Consider the following 14,199-nt stretch of genomic DNA (forward strand, 5'->3'; position numbering starts at 1 on the left):
TAAATTAGAAAAATAGATATATATTTTATGAGATTATAAGAAAATAAAATCAAAGTGAATGAAGCAAAAGGCCGAGAATGGGGAAGAAGGAACAAGATAGTACAGTAGCTTTTTTGAGCCGTGGAGTGGGAAGGGCAATTATTTTCCTTTTTTGCCTTTGCCCTTTCCACCCTTCTTCTTCTTGCCTTTCATGAGCTTGCGGACCTTGTAGGAGCGGAAGAAGGCTTGAATTACAGTCGCGTTGAATGTCTTGTCTTCGAATTCTTTGCGTTCGCGCTCTTCTTGCTCTCTCTTTAGGCGGCGTTCTTCCATAATTGCGTCGTAGTCAACCTGAAACCGCAGTAAAGAAAAAAAGACAGATAAACCCTTCACTTACTTTTAAAATAGCAAAGCGTTCCTTGAGTTCATCGAGCTGTTCCTTTTCCTCGTCATAAGCGTCCTGGACCTCTTCGAGTTGCTGCTGCTTCTCGATCATAAAGTCGTCATATTTGGCGATCCAGTTTTCGACCTCGTTCTCGATTCGGAATTTTTTACTTCGCAAGTTGAGTTCCACTTCGCGGTGCTCCACCACTAGCTTTTTCAGGTCCACTTCGAGCGGTTTTATCGCCTCGATTAAAGTTTTTTTGCGCTGCTCAGCATTTCGATTTTCATTAGCTCGTTCCTAAACAAAATGGGTCAGTCCTAAATTGAGGTAGATAGCATTTTTGATAAAGTCCTTTTAACACAAACTGTCAGCTTATATAAATACCGATCCACGAGAAATAGATCATAATTAACTGACATGCAAAAGCCTTCCTAAATCTTGTACTACCACCATTTGGAATGAATAACAAACAACCAGAAATCATACTCGACTCAAATGAATATGCGACAAAAAGAATTTTTTACTTTCTTTAAAATGAATTCACTTTTATCTAGAATATTGAAAACATTTTTGAGATATTACAAATAAATAAAAAATTATATATTTCTCCATGTCCTTCTATATTTTATTTACAACCCTGCAAAAATGGGTTGTTCCAAGATATTAATCAGGGTTGTGCAAATATAAAAATGGTCACAGTTGGTTTTTTAACCCCTTTTCGCCGTACAAAAACCCGCAGAGAGTGAAAAATACTGTAGCATTCTTTTGAGAGAAACAAGGGTTCATGTCCATAATATTTTTTATAAAATGACTTTTCAATTTATGCGGTTTCATGGGAGATGATCGTTGATTCTACATATTTATGAAAAAACACAATGAATCATTGACAATGATCATTGACACGAAAAAACTTCGATTGTGGACAAAAATTTTGTACTAAAATGAATCTCAATCTATGTAAGAATACTCTGAAGGAAGCGTGAAAAAAATCATCCGTATTTTGTGCTCAAATACTTTTCAATCGAAAACCACGATAAAAACTGCTAAATAAAAAAACCAATATAATTGTGTTACTTACTTGATCAGCATCAGAATTAGTTTTTTGCGCCATCGCTTCGGCATTTTTCTCAATATTCGCCAGCTGCGTTTTGAGCTCGCGAATGACTGTGGCTCGTTTTTCTGTTTCTTCTTTTTGATTCCTTCCGCGACGGAGAGTTCCTTCTCGACCTTCTGCGTCTGAGTGACGATCTCCTTGAGTCGCTGGTTCGACTTTCGAATGTACATTTCGCGGTTTTCTTCTTCCTTTTGCGTCATCGTCAGTCGGTCCACCATTCCAGAGCGCAGCTCGTCGATCAGAGAAGCCAGCGATTCCAGTCGAGCGTCCGATTTCGAGCTGCGGATTAAAGAACACAAGTTCGCGTCTTTTGAAACATCTCGCAGCGCGTTTCGGGTGAGAATTTTTAGCTCAGCCGCTGAAAAATGAGTTTATATGAGGACGAACAATTCATAATAGAAAAAAGCCGTTTGCGGCTTTCGAAACATCGAAAAACCTCGAAAAAAAATTTTAGCCGCATGCGGCTTTTTATTCAACGGAGAAAATTTCATTAACAAACTTGCTCAAAATAAGCCGCTAGCGGCTTTTCTTCTTTGAAATCTTCTTCGGTAAATGAATTTTTCGCCTTTGAAAAACCGCAAATTCGGCTTTTTGATTGAATCTCAAAGCGAAATTTCACGGGAAGAATTGAAAAGTACCTGGAGTAGATTTCTCCTGGGCCGCTTTTCTGAGAATGTGGCAGGACTCTGGAAATTGTTTGAACTGTTCAGCTGGGACCGACGCGAAGCCGGCGAGGAGAAGAAGCCGCCTGTGCAGTTCGTTGAAGACATACATGATTCGTTCCGCCTCGACGCAGGAAATCTTCTTTCGGACTTCGCGATACGACGCCGCCAGCTGCGCCGGATCCTGAATTATTTCATAACGATTTTCTATAGTAACGATTCTTTCGTAAAATCCGTATTTTGACCATTACTGTACCTTTTTGGCGGCGTCTGGAGGCGGCCCAGAAACAGTGACCGTCATTATTCTGAACTGGTGCAAATTTCAAACTGAGCAGAAATTCCAAAAAGGAGGGAAAATAAACGAGCGTTCTAGAAATCGCACTTTTTTCTAGACGGATATTTACAAGGCGATTAAGCCTCATTCTCGGACAGTAATTATTTGGCTTGAAATTTGAGTTTTTTTAGCAATTTCGTCAGACACGAAGTTTTTAAAGCAAAGGTAATAAAACACAATAATTTTTAACAAATAATTTATTTTAAAAAATCATTAAGAAAACACCGAGAAAGCCGCTTGCGGCTCTAAAATTGATGAAGAACTCTTCATATTTGACACGAATCGTGTTTCGACTCGAAAATTTCGGATTTTTTTTTGCATTTTTTTTCGCGATAATTTAAAATTGATAATTCTCTTTGAAAAATTGACTCTGACGACAGAATATTTTTTTATCCAGGAAACATTCGGTAGTAGCGCCTGGGGTCAGGGAAAGGACAATAAACGCAATTTTTTGGTTTCTTTCTTTTTTAGCGCGAAATGAGTCAAAATGAGTTGCTTTGGCGGGGAAGGGCGCGCCAACGCGGGCCCAGCGCGCGCAAATTCGGACGAAAAAAAGATCTTCTCTTGTGGTTTGACATCTGTTGAATCATTTTTGTTTTGGTTTATTCATAGTAAAGCTTTCGGATCTGATAGATCCATCTTCAGTACTAAAATAGTTGTAAAATTGTTGATCAGAAAACTCTTTTCACCTTTTTGAGAGGCTTGTAAGGGCACACTAAAGAACTTGAATGAGAAAATAAGAACAGATAAAATTTGGTCTAGAGAAGAATTTGATAAGACCTCGGTCTTGCAGACAGAATGTTTTTTGAAAATGTGTAGAAATAGACGGGCTTCGGAACATTTTCAAATTTAGACGGGCATTTTTGAAAATGTTCCGAAGCCCGTCTATTTCTACACATTTTCAAAAAACATTCTGTCTGCAAGACCGAGGTCTTATCAAATTCTTCTCTAGACCAAATTTTATCTGTTCTTATTTTCTCATTCAAGTTCTTTAGTGTGCCCTTACAAGCCTCTCAAAAAGGTGAAAAGAGTTTTCTGATCAACAATTTTACAACTATTTTAGTACTGAAGATGGATCTATCAGATCCGAAAGCTTTACTATGAATAAACCAAAACAAAAATGAAAAAAAGATCCTTACTTTTTGAAAAACCATTTTTCGCCGCTTTTTTCGCTCTCATTCCGGTTTTCCCGAGTTGGTCTGAAGAAGAGATGAGTCGCACGTGATGCGAGCAAGAAGATCAGGGACTGGGAAAAAGGCTAAAGAAGAATTTAGAGACGAAAAAAGAAGGAAGAAAAAATGGGAGCTCCGATTCACGAAGAACCTTTTACCAATAAATTTACAAAGAAAAAGGTTGGAAATTCATTCATTCCATTATTCACCCAAATCAGGAAAAGCCGCGTGCGGCTTTCGAGTCAAAAAGACAGTTCGTTTTCGATCAATTTTTGAGTCGAGAAATCTTTGAAAAAGACGCTTTTTTGACTCGAAAGTCGTGTGCGGCTTTTTCCCTTTTCTCTTCATCTTTATCCATTTTTTCTTATTTCTAATCATCTTTTTGATTAGGAAAGCTTATCAAAAGATTCCTTGAAATAACTGAAGACTATCAAAGCATAAAATTCTCGAAGAATTTTTCCGAGGTGATAAAATTTCATTTTGACCGTTTTTTCCTCTTTGAAAAATGCTCTTCGGGAATTTAAACGGGTCCGATAACTTATCGCGTTTTTCATTGTTCGAGCTGGATAAATTCAAATTTCCATCACGTGACCTGATTAAAATTCCTCTAGAAATGAAGATGTTTTTGAACAGAACTTCTTATTCCCTTTTCTTTATGGTTTTTAGGAGATCGCCCGAGCAGGGTTCAAAATGTAGCAGTGTAGTAATGTAGCAATGTAGCAATTGCTACATTTTTGCTACATGTTGATGTAGCAGGTGTAGCATGTAGCAGCGTTCAAAAAGCGTGTAGCAAAGTGTAGCTTGCTACATTGCTACATTTTTCTGGAGGTGAGGATTTTTATTATCAAAAGAGACGATTTATTCATAGCAAATATATTTTAATGTCTCTTTTGATTAATATTATTGATATTTAGCTTAATTTCTATCTAGTTTGTCTTTAAGAAATTAAAAACCATAAAAAAATTCATATATAATTGAGATCTTATCGAAAATGGTAGCAGACCGGCATAATTTTATGTAGCAAGTGTAGCATGTAGCAGCGGTTTTTTAAGGGGAATGTAGCACATGTAGCATGTAGCAGGGACTTTTCTTGAGGGATGTAGCACGTGTAGCATGTAGCAGCAATATATTGCTACATTTCGAACCCTGCGCCCGAGGGCTACGAGGAGTGATCAGGTGCGTCGAAGATGCAGCTGGAGCCCAGTTCGCGGCTAAAACGATCAGAAAAACGCAAAAAGGGCAGAATATCGTGGACGAGATCGAAATGGAAATGGCCGCCCTGAATCTTTGTGAAGATGTTGCTACTGTAGTGAACTTGCACGCCGTCTACAAGACCAAAAGGGACTACACTTTCATTCTTGACTATCTGCCTAAGGATCTCCACTCGGAAGTCGAGGTAAGCGGAAATTAAGGAGGATAGGGTTGCTAATTTAGGGCTCTTAGAAAGACGAGCCGATGAATGAAGCGGAAGTTATTCAAATCATTAGGGATCTGTTGAAGACGCTGAACTATTTGCATGAGAGACAGATTATTCACCTAGGTAAGGAGAAATTTGTTGATAATGGAAAATATTGAAGAAACTGTTTGCTGACCGTTTTCTTTCAGATCTGAAGCCAGAAAACATCCTGATCGACGAGGAAAAGAAAATCTATCTTTGCGACTTTGGCATGTCGAAAATGCTGGAAAATTCAAAAGAAACCTGCCGAGTTGCTGGAACGACCGAATACTGCTCTCCAGAACAGATTCAGTTCGAGCCGCTTTCTGCTGCTTCCGATATGTGGGCAGTTGGAGTCATCGCTTTCGTCTTGCTTTCCAAGACAAGTCCTTTCGAAAACGGCGAAAAGCACGAGACGCAAAATGCGGTGATCAACTGCATTTACGACTTTGAAGGGGAAGCCTGGTCTGACAGAAGTGCTCTCGCCAAAAGCTTTATTCAAACATTGCTGATTCGCGAACCAAAGGTAAATTTGCTTCAAAGATACAAAAAAAAGTGGCACAAAGGCGGGAAAAAAGGACAAGCGAAATTTTCAATTCGGTCAAATATTTGTTAGAAAAAATGCTTTTTCTAACAAAAATTTCGTAGAAACGAGCGAGCGCTTCTGAAGCTCTACTTCATCCTTGGCTCGAGTCTCCGGATAAAAACGGCGCAGAAATGGCTGCCCCACCGAAAATAGCTAGAAGATTGAGCAAACGATCATCTTCTGTTGCTCTTTTCGGGTTGAACGATATCAATCTGAATCGGTCACTCGATTCGGCCGTCCAAGAAGTGATCGAGCTCCCACCGAAAAAGATCAAAAGCGATAGGTAGCTAGCAATCCCCATTTGATGAATTTTCTTACAGCTTTTTTCAGCCAAGAGTGATCTGAATCGTCTTCAATAATCTACCTCCGTTTGTTTGTTCTTACTGTATCCATATCAGACATACAGTACTTCTAGTATCTACTCATACAGTTCAAAGTTCCGTTCGCTCTAGAATCTCCAACAACTGAAATCATCACCGACCGTACTTTCAAAAAGAAAATCTTCCAAATTCGTACTCAGAGACAACTTTAAAACGTACCCTGCCCGAATCAGTTTCCAAAAAATGACAAAATGACAACAACAAGGACTAACGCTTACTGATTTCAAGCAAAGACTCTTCAGAATGAGATGATAATTCAAAACCTAGTTGAAGATTTTTACCGTCAGCTAGATTTAACGAAACCAGTTCTCATATTATGCGGAATCGATGTGGATGCCATGGCGGCCACGCGCATCCTGATGGCCATGTTTCAAGCAGACCTTATTCAATATAGACTCAAGGTAATAAACACTCATTTCATTCCGTTTCTCAACCTCCTTTTAGCCAGTAAACACGAGACAAGCCCTGTGCCAAGCAATTTACGATGAGAAGGCGAAGATCGAGCAATTTGTGCTTCTCAACGTAGGCTCCACTGTAGAATTTTTCAATGTCGACCCAGATGGATTCGAATTCACCTCAGAAGATCAGAAACCGCTCTTTGGGGACGATGACAACCTCACTTTGTATATTATAGACTCACACAGACCTATCAATCTTCTTAAAAACGGATCTCAAAGAACTTATTTTTCCCCTAAATTTTTACTCTATTTTTCCAATTTCAAAGTTCATTTTGCGATCCTTAATCAGTGTTTTTTCCGACCTCTCGATGTCCAGTAGAATTTTTGTACATGTAGCTGAAGACGAAATCGAAAATATTCCCCTCCACGAAGACGTTTTCTCGTCCGACTCTGAAGATGAAAGTGGAGACGAAGGTTTGTCTCTTACTCTGCTACGTTTCTTCTTACTGTGTTTTCAAGATAATCTGATGGAACGCATGGCTCGCAGGACGGAGAAAGCCCAGCGTAGTGAAGCCAGACACGCACGAGTTGCGGAATACGAAGAGTACACATTTTGCGGCCCAAGTACGGCAATAACAGTATTCGGTAAGGATCGTCTTCAACTTTCATACTTGAATGTTGTGTTTCTTAGATCTTGCACAAAAACTTTCAAAAGACACAATCGCTTCCTTGTGGTGGGGAATCGTCGGAATCACGGATCAGTATGTCTCTGGCCGTGTTCGACCTGAACAGTATAAAACTAATGTATATAAATATATGCTTCATCAGCATACACAAAGGTAATCTGACAATCATCGCTTCTCTGACGAGCTTCGATTTTCTCAGACTTCAATCAAAAGCTGACGCAAATAATCGCGCTCAACTCCTGTTAGAACCACTGGAAGATCTTCAACTTCCTCTTTACAGACATTGGAACGTCAGCGAGGCCCTTACTCATTCACTCCCAGTTGCGTCAGGTACTCTTCCTTGCTTCCAACTCCCGCTCATTTCTTCCATAGCCATTAAAGTTTGGACCGGTTCCGGAACCCGCAAAATAAAAGAACTCGTTGCTCAAATTGGCCTTCCACTCACCCAAGCGGGAGAAAAGTATCACTACATGGAGGAGCGCTTCAAAACCGACTTTCCAAAGCAACTAGAGCAGAAAGCGCCGAATTTTGGAATCAAGAATCTCAAAGTGACAGCGTTCACGGCTCAGCGAGGATTTGGTTATAAATATACTGCTGCTGATACGGCCATTGCGATAAATGCTCTATTAGAATTGGTAAGAAAGACTGCGCTAGACTCATGATTATTTTCGGGCTTCTCTTAGACAAGTGGAGACGATTTAGTCAAAAACTTCGAAGAAGCTTTGGAAGCGCTTAGAACAGAGCAACCGACAATGTGCCGCATGCAAGACGGAATCGAACTCGCCAAGGGCCAGCTGCGCGCTATTCTAAACACGATAAACTCACAGATAGAAACGAATAATATAATCAACGCTGGACCGTTTTTGTACATGAACATGAAAGAAAGCCCAGACAATCACATGTTCGCCCATCCTGTCAGTATACGACTTCTCTGTAAGTTACAGTCAAAGACTCTTGTACTTACTCTTTCCAGCTGCGTATCTTCTCCACTCATTCTGCCGATCCCAGCCAAAACAGCGTCGTGAGAAAATCCGAGCTCTTCCCCTGGTTCTTGCGGCTCCTCGTGGAGAAACAGCGTAAGTGTTCAAATACAAATACTTGATGATCAAAATGAATTCAATTTTAGTCCTGGGAAAAAGCTTGTTTGCGGCTGCCCACCACTTGGCTCTACCTCAAATAAAAACCCCTTCGGAAAGGCATTCAAAGAAGCTGGCGCTCGCTCACAGGCACGAATCGACTACCAGTTTATGGGTAATTTTCAGCCACTTTTTAATAAGCATTTCATCTTGTTTTTAGACGATAGCTTACTCCAAATCGACACGGACGATTTTCTCAAGTTCATGGAAGCCCTCGTTGTAGAACTCTCGATGAACGACTAAAATGAAGAAGATCTAACTTATAGAAACGTCCTATCTTTCAACACATCCTCATATACATTCCACTCATCATCTTCGGTAGCATACTTTTACTAAATATTTTCCGAGCACTCTTTTTTTAATTTTTCGAAAAACGCAACTTTTGGAACACGGAGAATCTTTTCAATTGAAAAATTCATTTGAATTTACTTGTTGAAAACATTCTTTCTGATGACCATCCTGACCAGAGTTTGAAATTTTCGTGACTCGCGAGCGGCTCACTTGAGAGCGAGCGAGCACGAGCATGATGCTCTTTGTGCTCCCGAGCGCATTTATTTCAGAGTTCGCGCTCTTTGCGCTCGCGAGCGCATTTCATTTCGCGCTCTCGCTCTCTTGGCTCTCGAGCACTGGTCGAATTGTGCTCTCGCTCGATCGGCTCTCGAGCTGAAAAAACTGACTCGCGAGCAGCTTCCAAGGGCCTCAAATGATTCGGCGGCCCCGTGACTAATTCCATATGAGTCCCTGTCACAGGACTTAGCACCTCGCGGTGGGCATGTTTTATCTGTTTACTCTCGGCTTTTCGCATTCTGCTGCCGAGATTACGGACCTAATGAAGCTAACATAAAACTGAAAACACCAAAAATTGATCCTCAAAGAAATTTATTTATGAAAGTGAATAATTATGCGAAAAAATTATTCTTTTAATTTTGCTCGCGAGCCGCTCGTGAGTCAATTCCATGGCGAGCACGAGAGCAGCCGCTCCCGCTCGTCTAGCTCCCGAGCATTGTCGAGATATGCGCTCGTGCTCTCTGCGCTCGCGAGCGGGTTCAAATTTGGGCTCGTGCTCTTTTGGCTCTCGAGCCAACTCATTTTCATGCTCCCGCTCCCCTGCTCTCAGAGCAATGATAAATTTTTGCTCTCGCTCTTTTCGCTCGCGAGCATTTGCGAGCATTTCAAACTCTGATCCTGACTATCAAGCGTGAAAGGTAAAGTAAGTTATCTCTTCTTTGGACTCTTTTGTTCACTCAAGTCTTCCTTGATTTCACTTTATGAGTCCTTTTTTCTCGCTTTAGGCCTATGATTAGAATATTTAAATTACAGTCTTAATTAAATCTCATGCAATTAAAGTCTGTTCCCATCATTCCCAGATACCAAAATCATCTCAAAAAGAAAGGCCTCTCATACTGAATGCTCCCGGTCCGCCCAATCTTACAAATTGTTCTTCTCTTTTCCAAGAGATTTATCATTGTAAAGAAATACCAACCTTTTGCTGATCAAAAAAGCACCACTGCCACTTTTTACAAGTGAAACAATAAAATAAAGTTCCAAAGAAAATTTTGTCTTCATTTCCTTGCCTTCATTTTTTGAAGAAAAAAGAAAAGAAACGCGCTATATCTTTTCATTATCGATCATGAGCTTTTTGCCACTTGGAACTGTTTCTGCAGTGAACTAATCCCAATGTGCCATTCTCGCTCACGGACTCTTCCTTTCTCAGAATGCCTGCGCAGTACGCGATTTTGCACAAAGAGGAGAGTGCACATGAAGAGGGGATCTGGTGCGTCGCGTGGGCCACCGATCCGGAAAGCGGCGGCTTCGAGAGAATCGTCACGGGTGGCGCAGACGGTGTTGTTAAGGTTTGAACTCACAGCTTTTCGCATTAAAAATGAACGGCAGAGCTGGAAATGGGAGAACAACATGGTCATTCAAGAACACGCAATGACGGGCCACAATCTCGGAATCGTGGGAATCACTGCGAATGGCAAAAAAGCTGCTTCGGTGGGAATGGACGCGACGATCAGACTTTGGGATTTGGAGAGCGCCCAGGAACTGTCAATTATAGAAGGGACGCCGTCGAGCATGTGGTCGATCTGCTTTTCTCCTGATGGCACAAAAATCGCCACTGGCGCCACTGGAGCTGATGTCAAGGTGAATTTTGAATGATTTTCCTATTGAAGTAGCTTGTCATCTTCAGATTTACGACTCAGAAACATGCGAGGAAATCCAAACCGTTTCCGCTGGAGGCAAGTGCCCTTTTGTTCTCTCCCTCGCCTATTCTCCCGATGGGACGCTTCTTGCAATTGGTGGCATGGATGGCATTATAACGATCTTTTCAACTGAGAATTACGATACTTTCAATGTCATCGAGGGACATGCCATGCCAATCAGATCTATTGCGTTTTCATCAGATTCCCAATTCATGATGTCCGCTTCAGATGATGGTCATATCAAAGGTAAATATTCAAAAAGGTGGCAAAATCACAGCTCTTTTCAGTTTATGATGCAAGCCACAAGAATCTCGTCGGAACTCTTTCCGGCCATTCTGGCTGGGTGCTCTCCGTCGCCTTTGGCCCTGATAACACGGCAGTCTCCTGCAGCGCTGATAAGACAGTCAAAGTTTGGAATGTCGGAACTCGCCAGTGCCTGCACACTTTTCACGATCACACTGATATGGTTTGGTGCGCGAAATACGCATCTGACGGACAGACTGTCGCCACGGTCGGCGATGACTGCATCTTACATGTATTTGATTGCCCTGTATGAAAAGAACAAACAACTGCCAAGAAACCCGAAAATCGAACTGCTGAAAGAACACTTTCTTTTTCAGATTTCGATGCGGACGGACTGAAAAGGGATGAGTTCGGAAACGCAGTCTGGGACACTCGGGTTTTCAGGAGCCCAGTTGCTTTGTAAGAACAAGTGTGGTTTTTACGGCAACGAATCGTGGGAAGGATACTGTAGTCTTTGCTTCAAAAAGGCCAAGAAACAGGAAAGTGTTAAAATGAGCGATTCCACGGTGAGCCTCCTTTTGATTTTGGCTTATCACTCCTGATTCATAAAGAAAAAAAGGGAAAAAGATCGAATCAGTTCTTGAGAGTTTCGTTTTTCGAGTTTTTTCGGAAATCAAATGATTGTCTCTGACCGATCATAAGTCGTGAAAACTTGTGTCTTCGAAAACTTTTTTTTTTAATTTTCAAAATTGAAAAAATAACACCATGAAAAAGCAAGAAGAACAAAGAACGAAGCTCGACAGTCCCGAGAGTCCGAATTCGAAGTCGAGTTGGTTCGATTTCAGCGAAATCTCTTTATTTGGCGAGAAGAAAAAGACTCGTTTGTCCCTAACGAGCGCATTCAGGTATGAAACCGGTAGTGCCCTTTTGCACCTAATCTGCTAAAAATCCTAAAATCCGAGCAAAGAGAAAAAATGCTTGGAAGCGCCCGATCTTGCTCTTCTTTTGCCATTATTGATCAGAATGGCAGTTATATAACAAGCCATTTACCTTCTTGTAGCTCTGGCTCTGGCTCATCCCGTTCGCGATCGCCCGAGGCTGAGGCGACGGGCCCAAAAGCGGACCTCGTCTCACGCCAGTTGTTGACACTCGTGGACAAACAATCCGTCGAGTTTGTCGCCAAAACCAAAAAGAAAAACTTTGCTCCTGAAGAGTTCGGAGAGGTGATAACCTCCTTTTACGATGCTCTTGCTGATGCAATCAGAACCAAAGAGGATGATGATGAAACTGTGGCGACTTGCATGGATCGTGCAGAGGGGAATATAACCAGCGAAATCTATCATAAATTATTTGCACAGGAAGAAGATGAAGCGTTGGATATTGGTACTTTCTATTTTTATCATTTGAGGTCACTTGACCTTAATTTTTCAGATCTCCAGCGAAAGATACGGGCTCTTCACTGGGTCGGACCGGCCATGGTTGGCGCAAAACTAGACCGTGGTCTACCAGAAGTTCGACTTCTTATCGACGATGCAGTAACAAACTTTCTTCAAACAAATTCCACTGAACTACCTCGGTAATTTCTAAATCCCCTAAAATGGCCTTTTGGAACAGCGTTTTTAGCGAAAAACTCGAGCATTTGTCGGCCGCTTGCGACTGTATTATGAAATCACTGTCAATATCTACTGGCTCATCTCCTTCAGCGGATGATCTTCTCCCAGCGCTCATATTCCTCTTGTTGCATACTAATCCGCCACTGTTCAAGTCGAATTTGGCTCTTATCCGGCGCTTATCCCAACCTGAAAACCTTCGCAGGTAAGAAACTTTTCTTTCTATAGTCCAAAGTTCGACAAAGAGGATTCAAATCTTCATTATCATTTAGTGGAAAACTGGCCTATCATTACTGCTCTATTTGCTCAGCTGTGGGTTTTATTGAGCGAGGCATCAGCGAAACGGAACTCAATTTAACGAAGAGACAATTCGATCAGTTCCAGAAGAGCGAGGCAAGGCCGCCAGCTGCGTTGATGGATTTTGACTTCACGACGATGCGAAAGTCGGACAGAATCGTTGACATTTTCGACGTTGACGAGGATGAGGTCACATCTCCAGCGCTGGAAAGACTTCGGTAAAAAGAGGCGAATTTTTGGCGTTTTTTCTAGCACAAGTACAGTTAATTATGGAATTTCTGGACATTTTTTGTCGCACACTTTTCACAAAAATGTCCAGAAATTTGATACATAACCTTGAAAAAAATGTCCCACCACAATTGCTTAAAATTTTTCACGGAGGAAAAATAAACGTTTTTTTTTCAAAAAATTGATTAAGGGATCACCCCCCGATTTTTCAAAACTTTGGCACCAGTCATTATCGCCTATGATTAGATTCCTCGTGTTCTGAGGATCATTTTGATATATGATAGTACCCCTTTACATAAATGCATCCCCGAAATTTTGGCTCCGAAAGTTCGGGAAAATGCATGTAAATTGTACTTAGCGTGAAAATCGCAATTTTTTTCGATTTTTCATTGTAATCGTAATAAGACAAACAAGGGCTCTTTCGAAAGCTTAGAATGTGAAGATTACGAATATAATAACCGCACTAGAATTTTCGGCCAATTGTTGGCGCTAGAGAGCATTTAAGCACCCAAATAACGCCAAAAATGGTTTCAAAAGTTTTACAACTAGAATTATTTTATTCACTTATCCGATCATGCTGATTCTACCAAAAAATATAGATTAGCGTCTATACTTTTAGATAAACCAAAAAGATTTTGAATCCCAAAGCCCAAAAAAAAGTAGATACGATTTGAAAATGACCTAAAATGGCCATTTTTCAAAATGTTAATCACTTTGACGGCCTGTAATGCATAAGCGAATGTTTTGCTGGCAAGCTGATTCTACCAGAATTTGCTCCTTTCGAAGCGTACTTTCTAATGCGCCCAAAAACAGCTTCCTACGTAAGCTCAAAAAAATGTAGATGGAGGTCAAAGTTGGCGAAATCGGGGGGGGGATCCCTTAAAAACAATAATAAAGTGCGATGAAGCAGCGAATTTTGCTTAAAATACTAAGATTCTACAAGAAAAAGTCTTCTTCGTAAATAGAATAACCTTTCATAACTCAAATTTGACTATAAATTTCGGAGTCGAAAATCTTTTTTGAGAAAAAATGTCCAGAAATTTGATTCTTTTGCTTTTTAAAAGTGTCCCAATTAAACCCCTTAAAATTCGAAAAATGTCCAGAAATTTGATGTCCAGAAATTCCATAAAAAACTGTATAGGGAGAAAGTCTAACGAGTATTTCTAGCCTCCTGAAGCTGAAAAACGAAGAGTTCTTCAACAAAGCAAAGAAGATGAAAGAAGAACTGACGAGTTTCTCGATGCATGTGCAGCGCGAAGTGACTGACATCTCCGAAAAGTACTCCCTCTCTCCCGATCCATCCGAGCAATCCGAAAAGAATCCCCCATGACCAGCTGCTACTTCCTTTCT

At 40.9% G+C, this 14,199-nt stretch overlaps 5 protein-coding genes across 5 annotated transcripts; 4 read left to right on the forward strand and 1 right to left on the reverse strand.

The window, feature by feature from the left end:
- Window positions 1-4: 4 nt before the first annotated feature.
- Window positions 5-2,492, reverse strand: LOC145696998 (dynein regulatory complex subunit 10-like). Its single transcript, XM_081774137.1, is given in 6 exon segments — window positions 5-330; window positions 377-661; window positions 1,443-1,490; window positions 1,493-1,836; window positions 2,117-2,324; window positions 2,397-2,492. Coding segments are annotated over 6 exon segments (1,122 nt in total). The 5' UTR covers window positions 2,442-2,492; the 3' UTR covers window positions 5-138.
- A 1,009-nt stretch (window positions 2,493-3,501) lies between these two features.
- On the forward strand, window positions 3,502-6,227 carry LOC145696967 (serine/threonine-protein kinase 17A-like). The gene is made up of 6 exons (XM_081774096.1): window positions 3,502-3,826; window positions 4,313-5,042; window positions 5,090-5,186; window positions 5,252-5,607; window positions 5,730-5,950; window positions 5,998-6,227. The coding sequence occupies exons 2-6, from the start codon at window positions 4,911-4,913 to the stop codon at window positions 6,005-6,007; spliced, it is 816 nt and encodes a 271-aa protein (XP_081630222.1). The 5' UTR covers window positions 3,502-3,826; window positions 4,313-4,910; the 3' UTR covers window positions 6,008-6,227.
- A 30-nt stretch (window positions 6,228-6,257) lies between these two features.
- Window positions 6,258-8,755, forward strand: LOC145696947 (cell division control protein 45 homolog). The gene is made up of 11 exons (XM_081774067.1): window positions 6,258-6,448; window positions 6,492-6,709; window positions 6,795-6,919; window positions 6,965-7,090; window positions 7,137-7,284; window positions 7,331-7,461; window positions 7,504-7,766; window positions 7,815-8,064; window positions 8,105-8,207; window positions 8,258-8,382; window positions 8,428-8,755. Exons 1-11 carry the CDS (start codon window positions 6,296-6,298, stop codon window positions 8,508-8,510), a joined length of 1,725 nt encoding a protein of 574 aa, XP_081630193.1. The 5' UTR covers window positions 6,258-6,295; the 3' UTR covers window positions 8,511-8,755.
- A 1,202-nt stretch (window positions 8,756-9,957) lies between these two features.
- On the forward strand, window positions 9,958-11,059 carry LOC145696965 (uncharacterized). The gene is made up of 4 exons (XM_081774094.1): window positions 9,958-10,120; window positions 10,161-10,412; window positions 10,459-10,717; window positions 10,759-11,059. Exons 1-4 carry the CDS (start codon window positions 9,983-9,985, stop codon window positions 11,025-11,027), a joined length of 918 nt encoding a protein of 305 aa, XP_081630220.1. The 5' UTR covers window positions 9,958-9,982; the 3' UTR covers window positions 11,028-11,059.
- Window positions 11,060-11,072: 13 nt separating this feature from the next.
- Window positions 11,073-14,183, forward strand: LOC145696953 (rab5 GDP/GTP exchange factor-like). The gene is made up of 7 exons (XM_081774074.1): window positions 11,073-11,257; window positions 11,493-11,619; window positions 11,775-12,097; window positions 12,146-12,290; window positions 12,338-12,529; window positions 12,597-12,839; window positions 14,017-14,183. Exons 1-7 carry the CDS (start codon window positions 11,119-11,121, stop codon window positions 14,177-14,179), a joined length of 1,332 nt encoding a protein of 443 aa, XP_081630200.1. The 5' UTR covers window positions 11,073-11,118; the 3' UTR covers window positions 14,180-14,183.
- Window positions 14,184-14,199: the final 16 nt, after the last annotated feature.

Source organism: Oikopleura dioica, chromosome 2 (assembly GCF_907165135.1).
Source record: "Oikopleura dioica chromosome 2, OKI2018_I68_1.0, whole genome shotgun sequence".
NCBI lineage: Eukaryota > Metazoa > Chordata > Appendicularia > Copelata > Oikopleuridae > Oikopleura > Oikopleura dioica.

Coding starts and splice junctions, on each gene's coding strand:
- LOC145696953 (XM_081774074.1), top strand. CDS start 11,119: ATGAGTTCGGAAACGCAGTCTGGGACACTCGGGTTTTCAGGAGCCCAG. Junction 11,620..11,774: donor TCCCTAACGAGCGCATTCAG/GTATGAAACCGG, acceptor ACCTTCTTGTAG/CTCTGGCTCTGGCTCATCCC. Junction 12,530..12,596: donor CAACCTGAAAACCTTCGCAG/GTAAGAAACTTT, acceptor ATTATCATTTAG/TGGAAAACTGGCCTATCATT.
- LOC145696965 (XM_081774094.1), top strand. CDS start 9,983: ATGCCTGCGCAGTACGCGATTTTGCACAAAGAGGAGAGTGCACATGAA. Junction 10,121..10,160: donor GCGCAGACGGTGTTGTTAAG/GTTTGAACTCAC, acceptor AATGAACGGCAG/AGCTGGAAATGGGAGAACAA. Junction 10,413..10,458: donor CCACTGGAGCTGATGTCAAG/GTGAATTTTGAA, acceptor TGTCATCTTCAG/ATTTACGACTCAGAAACATG.
- LOC145696967 (XM_081774096.1), top strand. CDS start 4,911: ATGGAAATGGCCGCCCTGAATCTTTGTGAAGATGTTGCTACTGTAGTG. Junction 5,187..5,251: donor GAGACAGATTATTCACCTAG/GTAAGGAGAAAT, acceptor GTTTTCTTTCAG/ATCTGAAGCCAGAAAACATC. Junction 5,608..5,729: donor TGCTGATTCGCGAACCAAAG/GTAAATTTGCTT, acceptor AAAATTTCGTAG/AAACGAGCGAGCGCTTCTGA.
- LOC145696947 (XM_081774067.1), top strand. CDS start 6,296: ATGATAATTCAAAACCTAGTTGAAGATTTTTACCGTCAGCTAGATTTA. Junction 6,449..6,491: donor TTATTCAATATAGACTCAAG/GTAATAAACACT, acceptor ACCTCCTTTTAG/CCAGTAAACACGAGACAAGC. Junction 8,065..8,104: donor TGTCAGTATACGACTTCTCT/GTAAGTTACAGT, acceptor TACTCTTTCCAG/CTGCGTATCTTCTCCACTCA.